This window comes from Rhinolophus sinicus, chromosome 14 (genome assembly GCF_057876585.1).
Source record: "Rhinolophus sinicus isolate RSI-liver-muscle chromosome 14, RSI-T2T, whole genome shotgun sequence".
NCBI classification, from domain to species: Eukaryota; Metazoa; Chordata; class Mammalia; order Chiroptera; family Rhinolophidae; genus Rhinolophus; species Rhinolophus sinicus.
In genome coordinates this window covers 30,681,354-30,699,964 of record NC_142514.1, presented here as the reverse complement: position 1 = coordinate 30,699,964, position 18,611 = coordinate 30,681,354, and the positions used below count along the sequence as shown (strand labels likewise).

Sequence of the window (18,611 nt, the reverse complement as noted above, 5' to 3'; positions counted from 1 at the left end):
TGCAGAGAACTGAACAGGTTCAAGAGGGAAAGCCAAATGGGCGGGGTTTGATTAGCCGAAAAGAGGGGTAAGGAAGATGCCGGATTAGAAAACAGGGTGGATGGGGTGCTACACACTGTGATGGGGGTCCCTGAGAAGTGAGTTTGGAGGTGAGGGGTGGAGTGACAGTGAAGGGAAGGGTGGCTGACACCAGGTGATGGAAAGGGCAGGGAATCTAGAGCAGACATAACCAGGTGTGTCCCAGCTCTGGCACTTACCTGTCCTGTGGTCTTTGCCAAGTTAATCTAGGTAAGCCTGTCTCCTCATCTGTGAGAGAAGAGGGTCTGCTCTGCTGGGTTGTTCTGAGGCTTAGTGGTCATGTCCAGAAAGTCCTGTGTGCAGCCTGCCTGGTGCAGTTCTTACACTGGTGTTCAAGTGACACTCTGATATTTTGCTCCCTTGAAAATGTTTAATGGCTCCTTCTTTCATTTAGTTAACCATTCTTCAAATTTAATACCATCAAGGATAATGCAATGATGGTGCTGTTTTTCTGAACAAACAGAAATATGCCAGGCACTGAATGAGGTGCTGGGGAAACCAAGAAGGGCTCTGATCCCAGGCCTCGTTCACTCAGCCTCTGAGGGGACAGATGCCAACTCTGGAGAACAGTGAGGGCCGCAATGGAGGCGGCCCACTATAGAGGCTTCACCTGACCGGGACACTTATATACCTTTCCTATCAACTCAAACCCCTCAACTGCTTCCAGCCTACCTTTCTAGCCCAAGTCTCACTACCCCCGTCATGCTGCACTCCTTGTGGCTTCTCCTGTGTTAGCCTCTTTCATGCTTCCAAGTCTTTGTACAAGTTGCTCTCTCCATGGGAAATTTTGTCATCCTACCTTTCAAAAGTAACCTCTGTTCACCTTATGAAGCACTCAGAATCCAGCTTCCATCACCTCCTCTAGGAAGCCTTCCCTGACCCCGCTGCAGGGTTAAGTGCTACCCCAGTGCGCCCACAGCCCAACGGCTCATCATGATACTCTACAGTCTGGCCATTGCCGACACGTATTTCTCTTCCCCACTTGTCTTGGGTCTCCTGCATCTGTGTCCCCAGAAGTTCCATGGTTTGACAACCTGGTAAGACATGTCTGATCACCAGTGGGGGCCACAGGGCTCAACAAGTAGATACCGCCATGTGTCCAGGGGACGGAAGGCCACACCATGTCCAGTATGCACAAGAACCTTCACTAGCCAATTTCCTTACTGCTACAGCCTTCACTGCCAGCAGTGCCATCCCTCTCCTTATAGCAGGGGAGGAAGAGAGGGAGGTAAAGGGAGACGGGGAGTGTAGCTCCTTGAAGGGGGAGTCCCAGGACCCCTGACATAGCGCCTTAGAACATCCTAAGGACGAGGAGAGGCAAAGGATATGTATGCTTCCAGGGAGCGGTCCTATGTGCGGTGCTCTTTACATGCGGTTTGCAACTATGTCTCTGAAAGTGGGCACTATGCCAAGAGCCCATCCTGTCACAAATACTCAGCAGGAAATCTCCAGAACTTACCCCTAGGCATTGGCTTATACAGTCCAGACTCTGGTTCCAGAAAGAGCTGAGACAGAGGCCCAGTTTGTAAGAAATCTGATTATTCAAATTTATTACCATCAAGAATTATGCAATGATGCTGTAGTTTTCTTAACAAATAGAAAACAGACTGTGTACAACAGTGAACTCTACAGCACTAGCATCCACAAGGTAAAAATGAGTGTTTCATCCAACATTACCAACCCTGGATTGTTGATCTTGACCGAGCCTCGCTAGATCTGGAGAAGTCTGTTTCTCATCCCTCGGCTACAACAGCTATGCACCCTTCCCCGCCCCCACTTACCTATCTAGATAGTGCTGCCCAGAGGAAGAGGCCCTCTCCCTGCCCCTCAGCAAGCCGAGATTATAAGGGTTGATTATAGTACCATTGAGAGAAGTCCAGTAGTCTTACCACATTGGTTTATGAGGGCATCTTGAAGGAGTGGAAAAGAGCGATTCTCATGGGCTTTGAAAATAGCTGCAAACCAGGGAGGAAAATCATCTGGCCCCTTTTCTGAGGGCAGACATGTGCTACCAGGCCCACTGGCCTGGACCTGAAGGGCCAGCCGTGCCCCTGCTGGGCCCTGAGGTGTGCAGGGTGTGGCATACACCCTGACCTGTGCCAACTGCCTTGGCCACATGGCCAGACCCACAGCCTACCAACACCACGCCACACTGCAATGCCGGGCACAAAAGCACGGCTCTACGGGCCCAGAGGTCAGCCTGGCAGCTCCCCAGAGAGCCCCGGACCCACGGAGCCACCTCCCCTCTCAGGGGTTTGAAGCAGAGGCCAGGATAGGACTCTTTTTTTTTTTTTTTCTTTTTTGATTTTTTGTTTGTTTGCTTGTTTTTGTTTTTTTCTTTGCTTTTTTTAACCTTTGCAAACATGATGGTGATGAGGAATGCCTTGCCAGGCTCCCCCAGATGCGGCTGTGGTTCTGGGCTGTGAATGTTAAACACACACTGGAACAGACGACTGGGGCTGAGTGTTTCCTCTCTCCTCCCGCCCACCACTGTCTGTGGGGCCTAAAATAAGGCTCTTAAGGAAAAACAAAACAAAACTTAAACAAAAAAAAAAAATGTTCCCTGCATTTGGTTGAAACAGGATCTTGTCTGAAGGGCTGGAAGAGCAGCGGATTAGTGAGGCCCCCCCGCTTAGGCTGGCAACCCCAGCTCCATACACACGAGGAAGGCATGTTCGTCCTTCAGCAGTCAAAGTCATACAAAAACAAGGATCCAAGTGAACTCAAAAAAGAAAATAAACTACACCCCAACCCCTACAGTGGCCCATTCTGCAGTTAAGAATTTGCAAAAGGGAAAATCAGAGGGAAGAGGCTAGAATCCCTCAGTCTACCCCACTTAATGTATAAAAAGGAGGCTGTGCCCCATCCCCACCCCATGAGAAGAAGCATGAGAAATGCGGCAGCAAAACAGAGAGCTCGGAGCGGGCTCTGGGTGGACCTGGTGGACACAGAGCGGCTGTGGTGCCCACCTGCCGGCCCACCCATTCGCCCAGGGCGTTTCTGGGCTCTCTGTTTGGTGTGGCAATGTTCCTGAAACGCTGTGATCCCAGTGGGCTGTGCTCTGCCAGCAACGGCATCCGTGCAGGAGGGCTAGACGATGGTCGGTATGGCTCAGAGGAGCTGGTCCCCTCCGGAGCCCCCAGTTCAGGGCAGCGGAGGAGAGGGGGACGGTAGTTACGTTGCATAGTGGTCAAAGCTGCCGAGGTACTCCAGGGCTGCGCGGTAGCACAGCTGGTACTGGTCCTGCCGGGACAGGGGGCTGGGTCAGCGAGGGCAGTGCCAGCGGGTACCCCAACACACTACCAAGGGCACTCACACTGTAGCCGGTAGGCCATGAACTCAGCCACTGCTGGCCAGGAGCCGGTGTTGGCACGTGCCCAGCACCTGCCCCAGGTAGTGTCGAGAGAACCTGAAACAATCTCTAAAGGCTCCTCTCTCTCCCTTCCGAACTGCCCACATCCATCTGCTGTCCCCCTGTGCACCCGATAAGGACTGTGTCCAACCCCAACTGGAGCCAGACACACCACTGGTGCTCAGTACAGAGCTGCCGAATGAGCAGCACAGCCCACTCCTGCGGCCCCAGGGTCCCAGGCAGAGCGGGCAGTGGTCCATGTTGGCAGCATGTGCCCACGCCCCGGCCCGTACCTCTGTCTGCACCATGGCTGGTCGCTGTGTGCGCAGCGTCTTCACGGTCTGGAACATGTCCACCACACCCTCGTAGCGCATCCGCTCCAGGACGATGCTCAGAGTGATGAACACCCCGGTGCGGCCCACGCCAGCACTGCTCAGGGACAGTGTGGAGTCAGGGTCCTGCCGCCTGGCCTGCAGATCCCCCGCTCCTGCCTAGCCCTCCAGGGGCCGGCCTCACCTGCAGTGCACCGTGATGGGCCCGTCCTGCCCAAACTGCTCCTTGGTCTTGTGCACCTGCCCGATGAAATCGATGAAGCCCTCCCCCGTCTTGGGCACGCCCTGCTCTGGCCAGTCTGTGAACTGGAACTGCCGGATAGTCCTTGACTGCCCATCCTGGGAGAGGCAGGCAGGAAATAGGTTTAGTGCCTTGGGCTGCAGCCCCACTAAGCCAGGAGGGGAGGACAGTGATACAGGTAAGCACCCTGGGAAATGGGCTCCACCCCGCCCCCACTTCTCACAGGAGCCTCACATTACTGCAGCTGGAGCTAGGGCCCCATGTAGGCAGCCCCCACCCCACATGTGCTCAGGCGATGACAGACACGCTTTCATGCAAATACACATGCTCCCCTGTGCACACTCACCCGGGCATCCGTGACCTTGAATTCACGCAGGATATACTGCGGCATGTTGTATTCAGCCATTGGGTCCACAACAAAGTACTGGTAGCGAGCAGAGCGCTCTGCTGGCCAGTACTGGTGGCATTTCTCCTGCGGACAAAAGGCCCAGCCCCCATGATCAGGTAGGAGGAATGGGGGAGGGGAGCTCCAACTTTCAGAGGATTCTGGGGCAGGACTCCTCAGGTGGTGATACCGGGGGGTCAGAGTCTATGCTGATGGGAGGCTGGGTGTGAAAGGAGGGAAGAGTGTGATCTGAGCGGGGTCCTAAGGGACTAGGCAGTCTTGGGGAGACTCTGGGAGCGAAGCACCTCCAGAGGGGGTGGCTGGTGTGCTCCCATGTATGAGAAGGGCCCTGGGGGGTGGGCTCACCCTGCCCATCTCCCGAAGCCTGGTCAGCATGACGATGATGGTAGAGTTGTGCTCCCAAAGCATGCGCCAGAAGTCCTCGGTGCTCTCTGCCAGAGGCCCCTGCGTGGCTATGTAGGCCTTCTGCTGTCTGGGGTGGACATAAGACTGGACATGCTGGAGGTGCTGTGCTCCCAGAGTGTCCCCAAGACTGCCTAGTACCTTAGGACCCTGCTCAGATCACCCCTCCTCCAGAAAGCCCACTCTGGTCTTCTGGGCTGACCCTTCTCTGTTGTAGCCCCAGCCAGCCAGATGCAGGCCTAGGTACCCATAGGGCCTGGGGCAGACATGAGCGTGCTGACCTATAGCCATCCAGGAAGCTGGCATTGATATAGTCGGAGCCCTCCACACCCCGGATGGGCTGCAGACACACACGGGTCAGCTCATAGGGCATGATGTTCACCAGGCGGTTCTTGAACTTGTTGCAGGGCAGGTTGGCGCTGATGAAGCGGGATGTGTGTGCCTTGGAACTGGCCAGCAACTAATGAGAGGCAGAGGCTGGTCAGGCCTGGCGTCCCGGGGGAATCACCTCCACGACCCAGCCCAGGCCCACCTCTTGGCTCACCTTGAACTCGAGCTCCATGGCGGTCACACTCTCCCCGGGAGGCACTTGGCCCAACTTCTGGATGTGGGCGTAGAGGTTGCGGGCAGGCACCTCGGTGTGTCCACACGTGGCAGCCTCCAGCAGCGCCTCGTGGATGAACACGTATTGGTCCTCTGTCTGCACCATGTAGTTACGCTGCGATCGCATGCACGTCACGTGGCCGTAGATGTCGACCGTCTTTTCATGCTTCATACGCTCCAGCATGGCGTCAATCACAATGAAGCAGCCCGTGCGGCCCACACCCGCGCTGCAGGACACGGGCTTGGCTTGGGGCAGAGGTCCACCCACCACCCCCTCCCGCCCCTCTGGTGGCACCGTACCCCCTTACCTGCAGTGCACCACCATGGGCCCTGCATCTAGCGGGTTGCAGGCCTTGACCCGCCGCAAGAAGGCCAGGATGGGGGTTGGGTACTCGGGAACTCCATGGTCTGGCCAGGCCATGAACTGGAACTGACGCAGCTCCCGCTTCTCACTGGAGCCACTCTGAGGCAAAGGGTGGGGAGAAACGGCGTTATGGAGGAGTCTGTCTGCAACACGCTCAGGGCCGACTGACCGGGCGCTGGCCAGCACAGCACACTCACACACCTCCGAGCCCGAGCTCCACCCCCAGCACACACCACACTCAGAACACTGTCCTTATGGGTCTGGGCGGGGACAAGCACTGGGGCAGGGCCATACCTTGTGGAGTGCGAAGGTGCGCACAGTGTATGTGGCCAGCTCCACTGTGTCCAGCAGAGTGACCTGAATGAGGCCGTAGGTCTCAGTGCCACGGACTGGCCAGTACTGATCGCACTTCACCTGCAGAAGGACAGGCAGGACAGAGTGCAAGGGTGTTTGGAAACGTCCAAAGGCTCAGGGGGTAAAAGGGCAGGGGTCCCAGGACAGAAGCAGTGGGGAGGGCTAGCCTACCTAGCTACAAGAACCCCCAGACCCAAATTCTCAGACCCACTGTGCCACCCCTCAAATCACATCAGGCTCTCATGCTACGTTGCTACTCCTGCCCTAGTCGAGGGAACGAGGGCTATAATTGAAATTTATTTATTCATGACCAGATACACCAGACACATTTTCTGCCAAATTTACCCGTAATGTTTATGTGCCATTTTCAAGCTCTGTAAATTTTACGTTCCAGTCAGTGCTTTGCAGTGCAAAAGCAGATAACAGCAGCTCTTTCCACTAATTAACTTAGGAGATGTGTTAATGCCCTAGGAACACTCCAGCATCTGGGGAACATGTGAACATCTCAGGAACGTGCCAGCAACTGGGCAACATATTAACATTCTCAGAAAATGCAGCATCTGGTGCAACATATTAACATCCTGGGAACCCACTAGCATCTGGGGATGATGATAACACCCCAGGAAAACAATAGTACTTGGGAAGTCCCTTGAGAAACTTCTTCGCACAGGGACGGAAAAAGGTGCCCAAAGTCCCCCGGTTGGCTATTTCTGATCCCACCTCCTGGCAGGCCCTGCACAGTCTTACCCGGGACTTCTCCTCTAGCCGTGTCATCATGACCACGGTGGCCGTGCGCTGTTCCCACACCATCCGCCAGAAGTCGCCCATGGTCTCAGGCAGTGGGCCCTGTGTGGCGATGTAGGCATTCTGCTTCCGGTAGCCATCGATATAGTTGGCATTGATGTAGTCGCTGCCCGGGACACCTACAGACAGCAAGGGGCATGGAGAGTACTGTCCCAGGGCCTGCAGCCCCGCCCACCACACCTCAGCGCACCCGAGGACTGTGGGCCTCTTCTGTAGGATGAACTGTCACCCCCACCAGCAAGGAGGAAGAGAGCAGGGATGGGAGGGGCCTCGGCCCTGGCTCACCATCGATGGAGGTAAGGATGACGCGTGAGTGGTCATAGGCAATGACATTTGCGTAGCGGTTCTTGGGCTTGTTCACCTCCAGGTTTGAATTCTCCCACGTGAACTGCTGTCCTGGGTCAATGGACTGTAGGGAATGGAGGAGGCAGGTGGAGTGGTTTTAAGTGCTGAGGTCTACCTGCTGTCCCCAAAGGGTGCAGCCTTCCAGGTGCTGCCAACACCCAGCCGCAGCTCCTACGCCACAGCCAGCCCCTCTGGCCCATCGTGCCAGTGAAGGGTGAGCACCAGCTGCCCCATCACCCGTCAGGAAGGTGACCATGGTACCAAATCCCTTTGCCTGGTAGAGTGCTCAGGGGTGGGGCGGGGGCAGGGCAAAGTCCCTCAGGCCCTGCACTCAACTAACAAGATGAGCACAGACAAGAGGAAGCAATGGTAGCCAGCCCTGGACACTCACTGCCCCACCTCGCCCAGGTCACCTCCTACCTCTCTGGCTATTTCTCTTCCGTTTTCTCTCCTTCCCCCTGCGCTTTCCATAGGCAGGACACAGCGCTCCTCCAGGGTGCATTCCCAGGCCTTCTTCGAACTCTACAGCCTTTCCTGGGTGATCTCATTTGCTCGCAGGATCTTACCTCTAGGAGCTGGAGCTGCCCATAATCCAACTTGCAACTTAGTCTCCCCTGAGCCCCCGTCTAAACAGCCGGCAGCCTTTCGGACATGCCCACCTGGAGGCCCCATAGGTCCTTCAGTCTCTGCCCTGGCCACGCTGAGTTCATCTGCTTCCTTTCCAAATCTGCACAACTCAGATGCCACTGGGACTTAGCCTTGGTGAGGACACCATCATCCATTTACCTGAAAGTCCTGGCCAGAACCTGCAAGTCGCCCTCAAACCTCCTGTGACCGTCCCGCTGGTCACCACGTCCCGGGGCGCCACCCACCCCTCGGCTCTCTCCAACCTGCTGCCACTGGCCTTGGCCAGGCCACCCCCACCCAGACTTGGCCTCTCCCTGCTTCTTTGCATCGCCCCACTCCATCCTGCAGTCAGAACAATCCTTATACAACGCAGACGTGATGGTCAATTCCCTGCTCAATGTCCTCCATGGCTCCTCCTCGCCTCCTCTGAGACGGTGACAGTAACAGCTCAATCCTAGTGAGAACTTACTGCATGCTTGGCACTGTTCTAAGCACTTTGCAGGTATTCCCTTACCTAATCCTCCCGTGAAGCAGGTTCTAGTATTATCTTCCTTTTACAGGTGGATACAATCCTGTTCTCAGCATAGCACACGTTGTGGCACCAGCCTGTTTCTCTCCACAGGACAGTGCACGCACTGCTTCTGCGAGTTCCTCCAGCACAATCCACCCCTCAGCCTTCTTGCGTGCTGTCAGCCTACCTTCTCTGCACGTGTGCCACATTTACTGCTAGGGCATATTGTCCTATTCCATGTTGACTTTCTGTCTGCACTGATCTCCCCACTGGTTGAGCTCCCTGAAGGCATCTACCTCCCTCTCCCCAGCAAGCAGCACAGGGCACATGGCAGGAGCTTGACAATGCATGACGAATGACCACGAAAGGTACAGAACTGTGGGATCCTAGCTGAAGGAAAGGCCCCCGTGGGCCGGGGTAGCCAGAGACTGTTTCCTGCAGGAGAAGGGTTTTGCAGGAAGGCTCACACTGGTGGATAGAAGTGGGCAGAAGGTGGAAGTGGGAACACTGGGAGCCTGGACAGGGAGACGCAGAGCCTTGTTAGGAGGAAGGGCAGGTGTGGGACATAGGACTGAACATGTCTGGGCTGGCGACCATGGAAGGCCACCCTCGCCAGCTGAAGAACTGAAGGCAGGGAGCCCAGCTCACGGGATTTGTTACCCTCGGAGCAGGGCCTTATGCAAAGCAGGGTCCCAGTGGGTGCTCCACAGGTAGAGGCAGCATGCTTTCCTCGCAGCAGACATGTTCATCAATCTGCCTGCCAAGCTCAATTTCCTCTGCAGGAACCTGGCCCACAGCCCTCGGAAGCTGCCTGGCCCACAGCCCGTGGAAGGGGAACCCTGGTGCCTAGGGCACCACAGACAGCTGAGGGTGGACATCTGACCAGAGAGGAGCAAACTCCAGACTGAGCCATCCCCGCACCAGGAGCAGGGGAAACGGCAGGGCTGAGTCACAATGACAGCTCCATCTGTGCTCGTCACAGCAGGCGGAGCTCTACTGATCACATCCTTCACTAGCAAAGCTGGGCGGCCTGGAAGCCCTCAGACCCCAGGCTGAGGGAGCAGTGCCCTGAAGTCTGAGCCCCCAGCAGGGAGGAGTCAAGGCCAGAGTGAAGTGAGTATGTGGAGGGCCCTGAGCAGGAGGGTTTGTGCAGCCTGAGCCGAATCCTGATTCCCATCTCTGTGATCTGTGCAGCTCTGAGAATACGTGAGCACACGTGTGTGCAGGGCACAGGCTGTCAGGAAGGCCTGGGTGTGAGTCCTGGCTCCATTTACTCATTAGCTGTTTGACCTTGGGCAAGTCACTTCCCCTCTCTGAACCTCAGCTTCCTCATCTGTAAGATGGGATAATAAAAGTACCCATTTCACAGGGTTCTGGGAAGCACTGAGTACAATGAGGTATGCAAAGTGTCTAGCCCGGTGCTGGCCTGCAGTAAACTCTTGATGCTAGCCATTATTATTGGGGTGTGTGTGTCCTTTTGCCTGCCTCTGTGAGCATCTGGGCATGTGTCTAACTGTCTAGACCTGAGGTGCTGGAAGGGCCTTGGCCACGCCCAGCACCTGAGTAGCCAAATTCCCCACTTGCCACTGCTGACCCCTCCAATCTGTGCTCTGGGGAAGCCTGGAGCCCCTCACCCATATCTGGGACCTAAGGCAGGACAGGAGCAGGCATGGGGCTAGGCCTGGGTCAGGTGGTAGGGGGTGTGGATGTCTCACCTCATACTCCTGGGAGAACTTGAGGCCATCGTTGGCTTTGAGGCGCTCAATGTTGTCTGCTAGGTCAGTGATGGGGATGGGCGGGTGGTCTCGCATACCTGGGGGAGTGGGGGCACACACAGGCAGAGTTAGCATGAGGCTGAGAGAGGTGGTAGAGACAGCCCCAATGCATGTATGTGCACATGTAAACGTGTGACCATGGAGCACTCGGCACTGGTGGCATGGAGACAGCGGCACATGCGGCGACAGGGATGGCAGAGCACACAACGGCTGGGGGGAGGGGGGCAGAGAGGGAGTGTGTGTGCCGTGAGCATGTGTGAGCATGTGTGCGTGACACGGCGCTGAGTGGGGACACCAGGGCCCCACCTGGCGGGTTCTCAAGAGGGATGAGAGGCTTCCTCCCTTCCAGGCTAGGGCTGGAACCCGGATGGGGCAGCTGACAGGATGGGGCTGTGGGCTTCTTCAGCCTGCACCCCTGCCCCAGGGGCCCTGCCTGTGGACAGCCCTCCTGCCCCTCACTGGCGCCAGTCACCATGGGAGACTTGGTGACATCACTGTCCCAGCACTGAGCATGTGGATGGAGTGATCACAAAGTTCAGAGAGAGACATGGCTGAGTGACGCAGAAGAACAGAGAGAGAGAAGTGGAGGTGAGGAGGGGGAGATGGAGACAAAAAGACAGGAGTGGCACCCCGAAAGGGGTCAGCCAGAGGCCCGCGGAGAGAGACGCGGAGCCACTGGCAGGGGAGCCAAACTGCAGGAGGCAAGTTTGGGAGAAGGAGGATGGAGAAGGAAAAAGATGACACAGTGAGAAGGGGGAAGAGACAGAGGGAAGGAGAGAGAAGTATTCAAAGAAAAAGGGAGGCGATGGGATGAGAAAAAGAGGAAACACACAGAAGCCAGAGTAGGCCCCAAACATGGGAACTTGGAAAACTAACTTGAGATATTCGGGCAACTGGGGACACTGGAACCTGTAGAGAAAAGAACAAAAAAATATCGGGGCAAGAGAAGAAAGCCCATTAACCTTCTCTGATTACATCACGGTGGGACACAGCGCAGGGATGGTGAGGTGGTGAAGGGGCCGAGAGGGCTCGGGGCTGTGGGGCAAGTCCTACCACAGGCCCCATTCTGCCACCAGAGAAACGCAGCTGGATCTCCCATCCAGAGCTGGGCTCTCCCAACTCCGGGGGGCCTGGCTGGCTGTGGGAGGGTAGGGGGGCCTCTTTATAACTATATTGTGGTCCAAACCAACCCTCATTCCCTCTGGTATCAAAATCTGACCACGGCTATTTGCAGATGATTTGGCAAAAGGGAAGTGTGTTTTTACACAGAGAGATGAGGCACATATGGCAAGAAAGGAAGGGTCAGTCTGCATGACAACAGGCAGATGACGACTGATTACTCTTACAGCTTTTCTGTAGGGTTGACAAATTTTCAGAATAAAAATTAAATGATAAGAGAGAAAAATAAGTGTTTACTGAACTAAAAAAACCATAGAAAGGAAACCCTCCGCCGTGAAGAGTGCTGCCATCCCCACTGCCCCTAGTACTGTCCCTTGTCCTTCCCGTGTCCCTGGCTTTCTGGACACTGCCGGTGTCCACAGGGGCACCTCTCCCCGCCAGCAGCCTCAGCTCCTTTGATCTCCACATTTCTGGGGATGCTCATGGCCATCCCCATTGCCTGACCTGGGCTACAGCCTCCTGTCCATCTGGCCCCGTCCCCCTGCCCTGGGCCTTTAACACCACTGCAGACCGCCTCTTCTTCAGCCTGCCTTTCCCTCTCAGGTCCCTGCCATTTCCCTCTGGCTCCTGCAGCCACAGGGATTCAGGATCGGTCCCCTGGGCCCTCAGCTTGCACAGCAATCCTCCGAGTCGCACCCACACACAGGCCATGCTTCTCTCGTGACCCTGGTCTAACCACTTTCATGTCATCCCAGAGAAAACAGACCATTGGCCGAGAACTCCAGCCACATGTTCTCTTCCACCGGCCTCCCATCCTCCCCTGGTCTCGAGCTCAGAGGCATCACCCCACACCTCCCCCAGGCTAAATCACACCCCACACTCAGGGGTTGGACACATGTCTCAAATGCTCACTCAAATGACCACTGTCCCTAAACAATGCCATACTGGAAAGAAATCCTTTCTTGACCCCACCACACCCCTCTCCTCTCTCTGATCCTTTACACCTAGACTCCGAAAGGGGTTTCTGCATTTGCTCCTTCCCAGCTCACTATTCCTCAAACCACTGAAACGCTTCTGCCCCCAGGTTCTCTCCAAAGTCCCTCCTGCCAAAGCCGAAGGTCCTTCTGGGTCTCCGCCACGAAACCCCCTCCCTTACAGCCCTCCCGTCCCTGGCTTCAGGGCTGCCACCCATCTGTCCTCTCTCTAGCTGCTCCATCTTAACCTCCCGGGCTACTCTTCATTCTTCCTCAGCGTTTCACCTCCTTCGCTGGCTGCTCTTTCTGCCGCTCTCTGGAGAGCCCAAGTATTCTTGGGCTTTGACCACTGCATGCCCCTTGGCGCCTCCCACGCCTGTGGTTTCAGCCAGGTTGTCAGTGCACGGGTCCAGACCCGCAGACTCGGCTGCCGCCTAGACCCCCGACCCCACTGATCAGCCAGCAACCACGGAGTCATCCTTGCAAGCCCCCTGCTTCCTCACTCCCATGTGCAATCTCCTCCATGCTTCTCCAACCCCAACGCTATCTTCCAAGTCAGGTCCTCAGCACCTTTCACTTCATCGGTAGCCTTCTAAATAAGTCTCCCTCCCCTATTCCCCACCTGTATTCCACACAGCAGCCAGAGCGACATTCCTACAGCACAATTCTGACCCTGTTATTCCCCTGCTGAAAACCTTTACCGCCTCCCTGGTACCTTGAAGACGAAGTCTAAAGCCCCGAGCCTGGCGCTCAGGTTCCGCTGTGACTGGACCTCCACCTAAGCCTCCAGTCTCATCTCTGGGCTCTCAATATCCCCCGCTCCAATGCAGCACACAGGGCCTCCGAGCTGCTCCTGCATACGCTGTTTCCACCGATGAGAGCTCCCCTCCCACTCCCTCTTTGCGCGACTATTGCCCGCGTGGTGTGGCATCCCTTCTCAGAGGCTTCTCTGCCTCCCAGGTGCCTAACATCCTGGAGATTTGATTCCTCACAGATACCCAGGTTGCAACAGCCTGCGAGGTCTGCCTGGCTCTTTCTCTCTCAAGACATGTGCCCTTGGAGCTCAGTCACCATGTTGTGAAGGAGCCAGCGCCAGGTGGTCTCAAGAGCTGATTCTAGCATCAACCAGCACACATGTGAATGAACGAATGAGTCTTCAGAATTCAGGGGTCAGCAAACTTCCATGAAAGGCCAGATGGTAAATATTTTTGGTTTTATGGATATAAGGTATTCACCACACCTATTTAACTCTGGCTTTCTAGCATGAATGTAGCCATAGACAATACATACGTAAATAGGCATGGCTGTATTTGATTAAACCTTTATTTGCAAAAACAGGTGGTGGCCATATTTGGCCATGGGCCATAGTTTGCTGACCCCTGCTTTAAATGATTCTAGCTCCCAGACTTCAAGTTTTCCAGTTGAGGGCCTAGATATTCTAGAATAGAGACATGCTGTTCCTGCTGTGCTCCTGTCTGAATTTCTGACTCACAAAAACTGTGAGAGATAATACATAATTATTGTTGTTCTAAGCCATTAAGTTTTGGGGTGATTTAATATGCAGTAATAATTAGCTCATATATACACAAACCCTGTAGTTCACTCATTCATTCAACTGTCTGTGTTTGTTTCACAGGCATTCAATAGGAACCCACCATGTGCACAATATCAGTGGTGACAAAAAGATACAATTCCTGGCTCCACAGAGCTCAGATTGGCATCGAGGCAATTCTAGCCCAGGGTGAGAGGTGTCATGATGGAAAAAGCGGAGAGGTTCTGGGAGCCGAGGAGAGACCCCAGACCTGTGTGGGGGCTGGGGCAGTCTGAGAGATGTCACTGAGACGTCTGAGCTGTGTCTGTTGGGGCACGGGGAGGGAGTGACATTTCAGGTAGAAGTAACAGCCAGAGAGCCATGTGAGAGTGGCTGGGGAAGGAAGGGTAGGCACCAAGCCCTGTGCTCTCAGGGAAAAGCTGGGGCCAGCCTCCAGGAAGGGTCAGATGTGGGCATGCCACCCCACTATAAGTGTGTGATGGGGCATTTCCCACCAACACATCCTTATTTCATATGGAGGGGCCAGTGTGCAGGGGCTGGCTACCTGGTGGCTGGAAGTGGGCTCTGTGAGGGCCCTTAACCCACAGCGGGAGGAGGCTTATAGATCAAAGACAAGGCAGGGTCTACACAGCTGGGCTTCCTCTGAGAGGCTCCTAGGCCCTGGGGTGCCTGTCTAGCTATTGGATGTAGGGGTTTCTCAGTCACTTCAATGAAGTGGATGGTACAGGGAGAAGGGCAAAAAAGAGAAACAAGAAATGGGGCACGAGGCCAGGATCCCTTGGTGGAGACCCCAGGGCCCTGGGCTGGGGCAGGCAGGCTGGAGGAGCCACCCTACCTGGGGTCTGGTAGTTGAGCCTCCGCATCTCCACGGGGTCAGAGGAATGGGCCAGCAAAGAATCCTTTAGCCCAATTGACTGCTCGTCCTTGGATGATGGGGAGTGGGTCCTTTTCCTGAAGAGGCAGAAGGGCAGTTGGTGAGAACCCGAGGTCCAGTCAGAGGACAGAGATGCATGGTGGGGCCGGCTGCCACGGAGCCCCTGTGCTCATGTCTCTGTCCCCCCTACCCTACCAGCCCACCCCCCTCCTGGGGTCTCTGAGCGCAGGGGAGCCAGAGGCAGAGCAGCTTCAACACGGAGAACACAGGGTGGGGGTGGGAGAGTGGGGAGTGGACAGAGGGAGGTGCAACGAGGGAATAGGGGTTGCAGAGGCTGGTGGCTCCTTCTGACAGAGGACAGGTCACTGCTGGGCAGTGGCTGCTGTCCCCAAGGCCGCCACAGCTGAGACAGCAAGAGCCACCCACTAGGAATAAACATGCAAGTGACACATAAGATACGCAAACATCACAGAGCGCTGGGCCCCAGCTGTCTGGCCCTCAGTATCAGGGTAAATGCCCAGAGCAGCAGGGGTGGGACAGGGAAGGCATCCCCCTAGCCCGGCAGAGTCCTCCTTCGCTGGCCTCAGCTCCCTTGACTACAGAGATAGAGTCAGAGACAGACTATGGGGTCTAGCTGCTAACAAGCATCCAGGGGCCGCTTCTGCTTGGTGGACACAAGTAAGTTTGGGGAGAAAACTTGTGTGAGTGTGCACGAGTATGGAGCAGTACACATCTTCCCACTGCCCTGCAGGCAGTGCTCTTTGCACATACGCAAGACTCTGTCTCCGGCAGCACTTAGGTAACTCGGAGAATGGGGAGCCCAGTAGAAGGCTCTGGTGAGCTCAGAGCGAGTCTGTGCACACAGGGGAAGCACCGGAAGTCTGCACTACACCTACGCCCTGGAGAAGGGGCACCCCCTGTGCAGGGTACAAATGGAGAGAGTGACAGAGCCTGCCCCAGAGCCTGCTGAGCTGACCGGATAGCCACAGGCCAGGAGGCTTCCAGTCAAAGCACCGCCCCTCCCTGCTGGGCCCGAAATGTGCGCAAGGATAAGACGTGAAAGGGCAGGCGTGTGAGGAGAGAAGGAATGACTCCTACCTTTCTTGTTTACTAGGTCCCGAAAGACAGGCAAGGACAGAAGAAAGGAACGGTCACTGTTTCCGCCAAGCACTCAGGTCCTCTCCTGATATGGGGGACACTGTGGGACCTACTTATGGCACCCACATGGCATCACAGGGAGGGAGCTGCCTCTCCTGACAGACACCAAGACCCAGATGGTAGTGAGGAGGAGGGTGAGTGGGTGTGGGGGACACGACGCAGGTCCCCACCCACAGGTCTCCATGCCCTTGATCAGGACAATCTGTCCTATTCACCCTGGGAGGAAGAAGCTAACTCTTCAGGGAGGAGGCACTGGGTGCAGGTCAGGGGTTAGGGGCAGGAGAGAGATGGGACACAGCACAGGAACTCGTATGTGGGGACATGTTCAGACACACGGACCAACACGCGTTCACTAACAAGCACTCACTGCCGTGTCTTGTGGGCTCAGCTTTATGCTGAATGCTAGAAATGCAGGCCCAGCCATGTGCCCAATGAAGCATCGCCAGGACAGCCGGGGGGCCGTGTGGGGGCCGGGGAGAGCCTTGTGCACACCGGCGCCTGGAAGGGAGTCCTAAAGGATGAGATGGCAGTTGCCAGGTGGGCAGGGAGCGGGACCGCTGCAGAGTAGAGCAGGCACTGTCTGAGCTGGTGGGGAACTGTACTAATTCAGTGTGACAATGTTGCTCCCAACACCTGGTGGCAGGGGCCAGACCAGCCAGGCATTTGAGTCAAGTTACAGAGGGTGGGGTTTTATCTTGGGAGCCACTAAAAAGTTTATAACCGAGGTGACAAAGTTAAATCTTTGGCAGTACCTTTCAGGTGCAAGGTGGACAGATAGGAAAGGGGGACTCCAAGAGCAGGTGCTGCAACCGCCTGAGAGCGAGAACTAAAGTGTGCTGTGTGCCAGGTCCCCAGCTGCCTGCACATGCGTTATCTTGTGGGGAGCCCACCGGGATGGGCAGGAGGAGCAGATCCGGAGATATTCAGGATAGGATTCATGGGAGATAGTGGAGCCAGAGGGAAGAGGAGGGGTGAGGGTGACACCCAGGTTTGACAGGTAACTAGGGGGAAAGGAGGTGGGTTTCGGGGAAGTTTCAAGACACACCGAGTCTGGGACAGCTGTGGATGCTGCGGTCACAGCAGGCATGCAATAGATGTCTGCCAAGTAAATGTCCACGGGCACATGGGCCTGCAGCTGGGTCTAGACCTCCCTAGGCCTAAGCAGGAGGAGTCATCTAATAATTGTGGAAGAGAAAAGTACTGAAGGTAGGAAGCCGGGAGAGGGCAGTGTTTGGAAGCTGAGAGACACACACGCTCACATCCACCAGAGACAGATGGAGACACACCTACGGATGCACGTTCAGCAGCCCTGTGGAGCCTCGGCTTCTTACCACACGCAGGTAACAGACACACACATGCACACACACTGCTTCTGCTCTTCCTGGCTTCCCGCTGAGCCCGGGGCTGAGGTGCAGGCTGGTGCTGGCTGCCCTGTGCCTGGATGCACCACGCCTGGAGGGCCTGAGAGTCCAGGGCCAGGTGGCCGTCCCCTGGAGTCCTGAGTGCAGCACTCACCTCTTGAACAGGAGGATGGCGATGACAATGAGGATGATGAGGATGACCGCCAGGACGGGGCCTGTCACCCACAGCATCTCAGGCTCCTCCTGCTGCTGGGCTGGTGCCACCTGGACCACGATCTCATCGGAGTAGGGGCTGGAGGCATAGCGCTTCTGTGGCCCAGTGGAGGAACAGCACGGCTGGTGAGCTCAGCGTGAGATCTCCCACCCTCTGCCCACCAGACTTAGAGAAAGGGCTCTGGGGCTGGGCTATGCTGGGCCGGGGGGGGGCCTGGTCTCTCAGACCTAAGCCCGGTCAGCTGATTGGGTCCCTAGGGTAGATTTGGTCTGGCCTTCTGGGTCCTAGGGGCTGGTGTCTTGAGATCTCTTGTGTAGGTCTGGGGCCTCTAGGGCTGCCCCAGGCCTGGGATCTCAGGGTCTTAGAACCTGGCCTGGTCTCAGGTCAGGCCTGGGGTCTTGGGGTGCTGAGGGCCTAGGCGGCTCAGGCAGACCTGGTCCACAGGCTCCTTCAGGGAGGCGAGCACAAAGCACTGGTAGCTCAGGTCCGGGGACAGGGGCCGGTTGTAGAAGCCCCGGTAGCTCTTCTTGTCCCCCAGGGTGAAGGTCTCGGGGAGCACGTCCACCTGAGCGGCCACGTACGGCTTCAGCCGCTCTGTCTGCCGCCGCCTCCGCCGCCGCTCCCCACCGCCCTGCTCGATCGCCTCCAGGAGCTGACGGAGCAGAGCACAAAGTCACACGGGTTTTGGAGCACATGCCCCTGGGTCTGTGGCCTGAGACATTAGTTTCCGGGGCTGAGACCGGAGCTCATCTTCTGTGTAAGGGGCCCGAACCCGTCCACTGCCTGGCCCACTGTCCTCACAGAAAAATGTCAGACTCCAGACACGACAACGCCACTCCTTCCCGCCAACCCAGTATAAAGACACCCTCTGGGTAACCTGCCTCTCTACCTAACTAGAATGCGCTGGTTCCACACTGCAGTGACAAGAGGAAGGCGATTCCAAATGAGCTGGGGACTCCGTTCTAGCCCCACCCTGGCCTCCAGACCCTCAGGACCCTCTAAAATCTACAGGACTCGGGGCTCTCTACACCCGCAGAGATGTCTCTGCGTCTTCTCACCCCAGGAATCCTCGGCAAACCCCTCCAGGGGATCCTCTGTAAGCCTCTAGGAGTTCTCTAAAACTCCTGGGGGCCATTGCAAGAGTTCCTCTCCCCTGGGAAGGGGC

The 18,611-nt window shown here is 56.2% G+C and overlaps 1 protein-coding gene across 19 annotated transcripts in view; it reads right to left on the bottom strand.

Annotated features, from left to right (window-relative positions):
• Window positions 1–1,600: 1,600 nt before the first annotated feature.
• The window catches only part of PTPRF (protein tyrosine phosphatase receptor type F), a 99,100-nt gene continuing 82,089 nt past the window's right edge, over window positions 1,601–18,611 (bottom strand). For 11 of the 19 annotated variants that reach the window (XM_019751123.3, XM_074334573.2, XM_019751120.3 and 8 more), the window contains 16 exons: window positions 17,880–18,098; window positions 17,387–17,541; window positions 14,675–14,790; window positions 11,071–11,103; window positions 10,135–10,232; window positions 7,222–7,345; window positions 6,880–7,055; window positions 6,073–6,192; window positions 5,723–5,877; window positions 5,356–5,641; window positions 5,093–5,271; window positions 4,755–4,881; window positions 4,350–4,475; window positions 3,947–4,101; window positions 3,724–3,859; window positions 1,601–3,321 (listed from right to left, as the gene is read on the bottom strand). In XM_019751123.3, the coding sequence (XP_019606682.2) occupies window positions 3,253–3,321; window positions 3,724–3,859; window positions 3,947–4,101; window positions 4,350–4,475; window positions 4,755–4,881; window positions 5,093–5,271; window positions 5,356–5,641; window positions 5,723–5,877; window positions 6,073–6,192; window positions 6,880–7,055; window positions 7,222–7,345; window positions 10,135–10,232; window positions 11,071–11,103; window positions 14,675–14,790; window positions 17,387–17,541; window positions 17,880–18,098 (2,274 nt within the window). In that variant the 3' untranslated portion in view covers window positions 1,601–3,252. The remainder of the gene's footprint in view (window positions 3,322–3,723; window positions 3,860–3,946; window positions 4,102–4,349; window positions 4,476–4,754; window positions 4,882–5,092; window positions 5,272–5,355; window positions 5,642–5,722; window positions 5,878–6,072; window positions 6,193–6,879; window positions 7,056–7,221; window positions 7,346–10,134; window positions 10,233–11,070; window positions 11,104–14,674; window positions 14,791–17,386; window positions 17,542–17,879; window positions 18,099–18,611) is intronic. The other 8 variants (XM_074334576.2, XM_019751126.3, XM_019751127.3 and 5 more) reach the window with 1 other exon arrangement.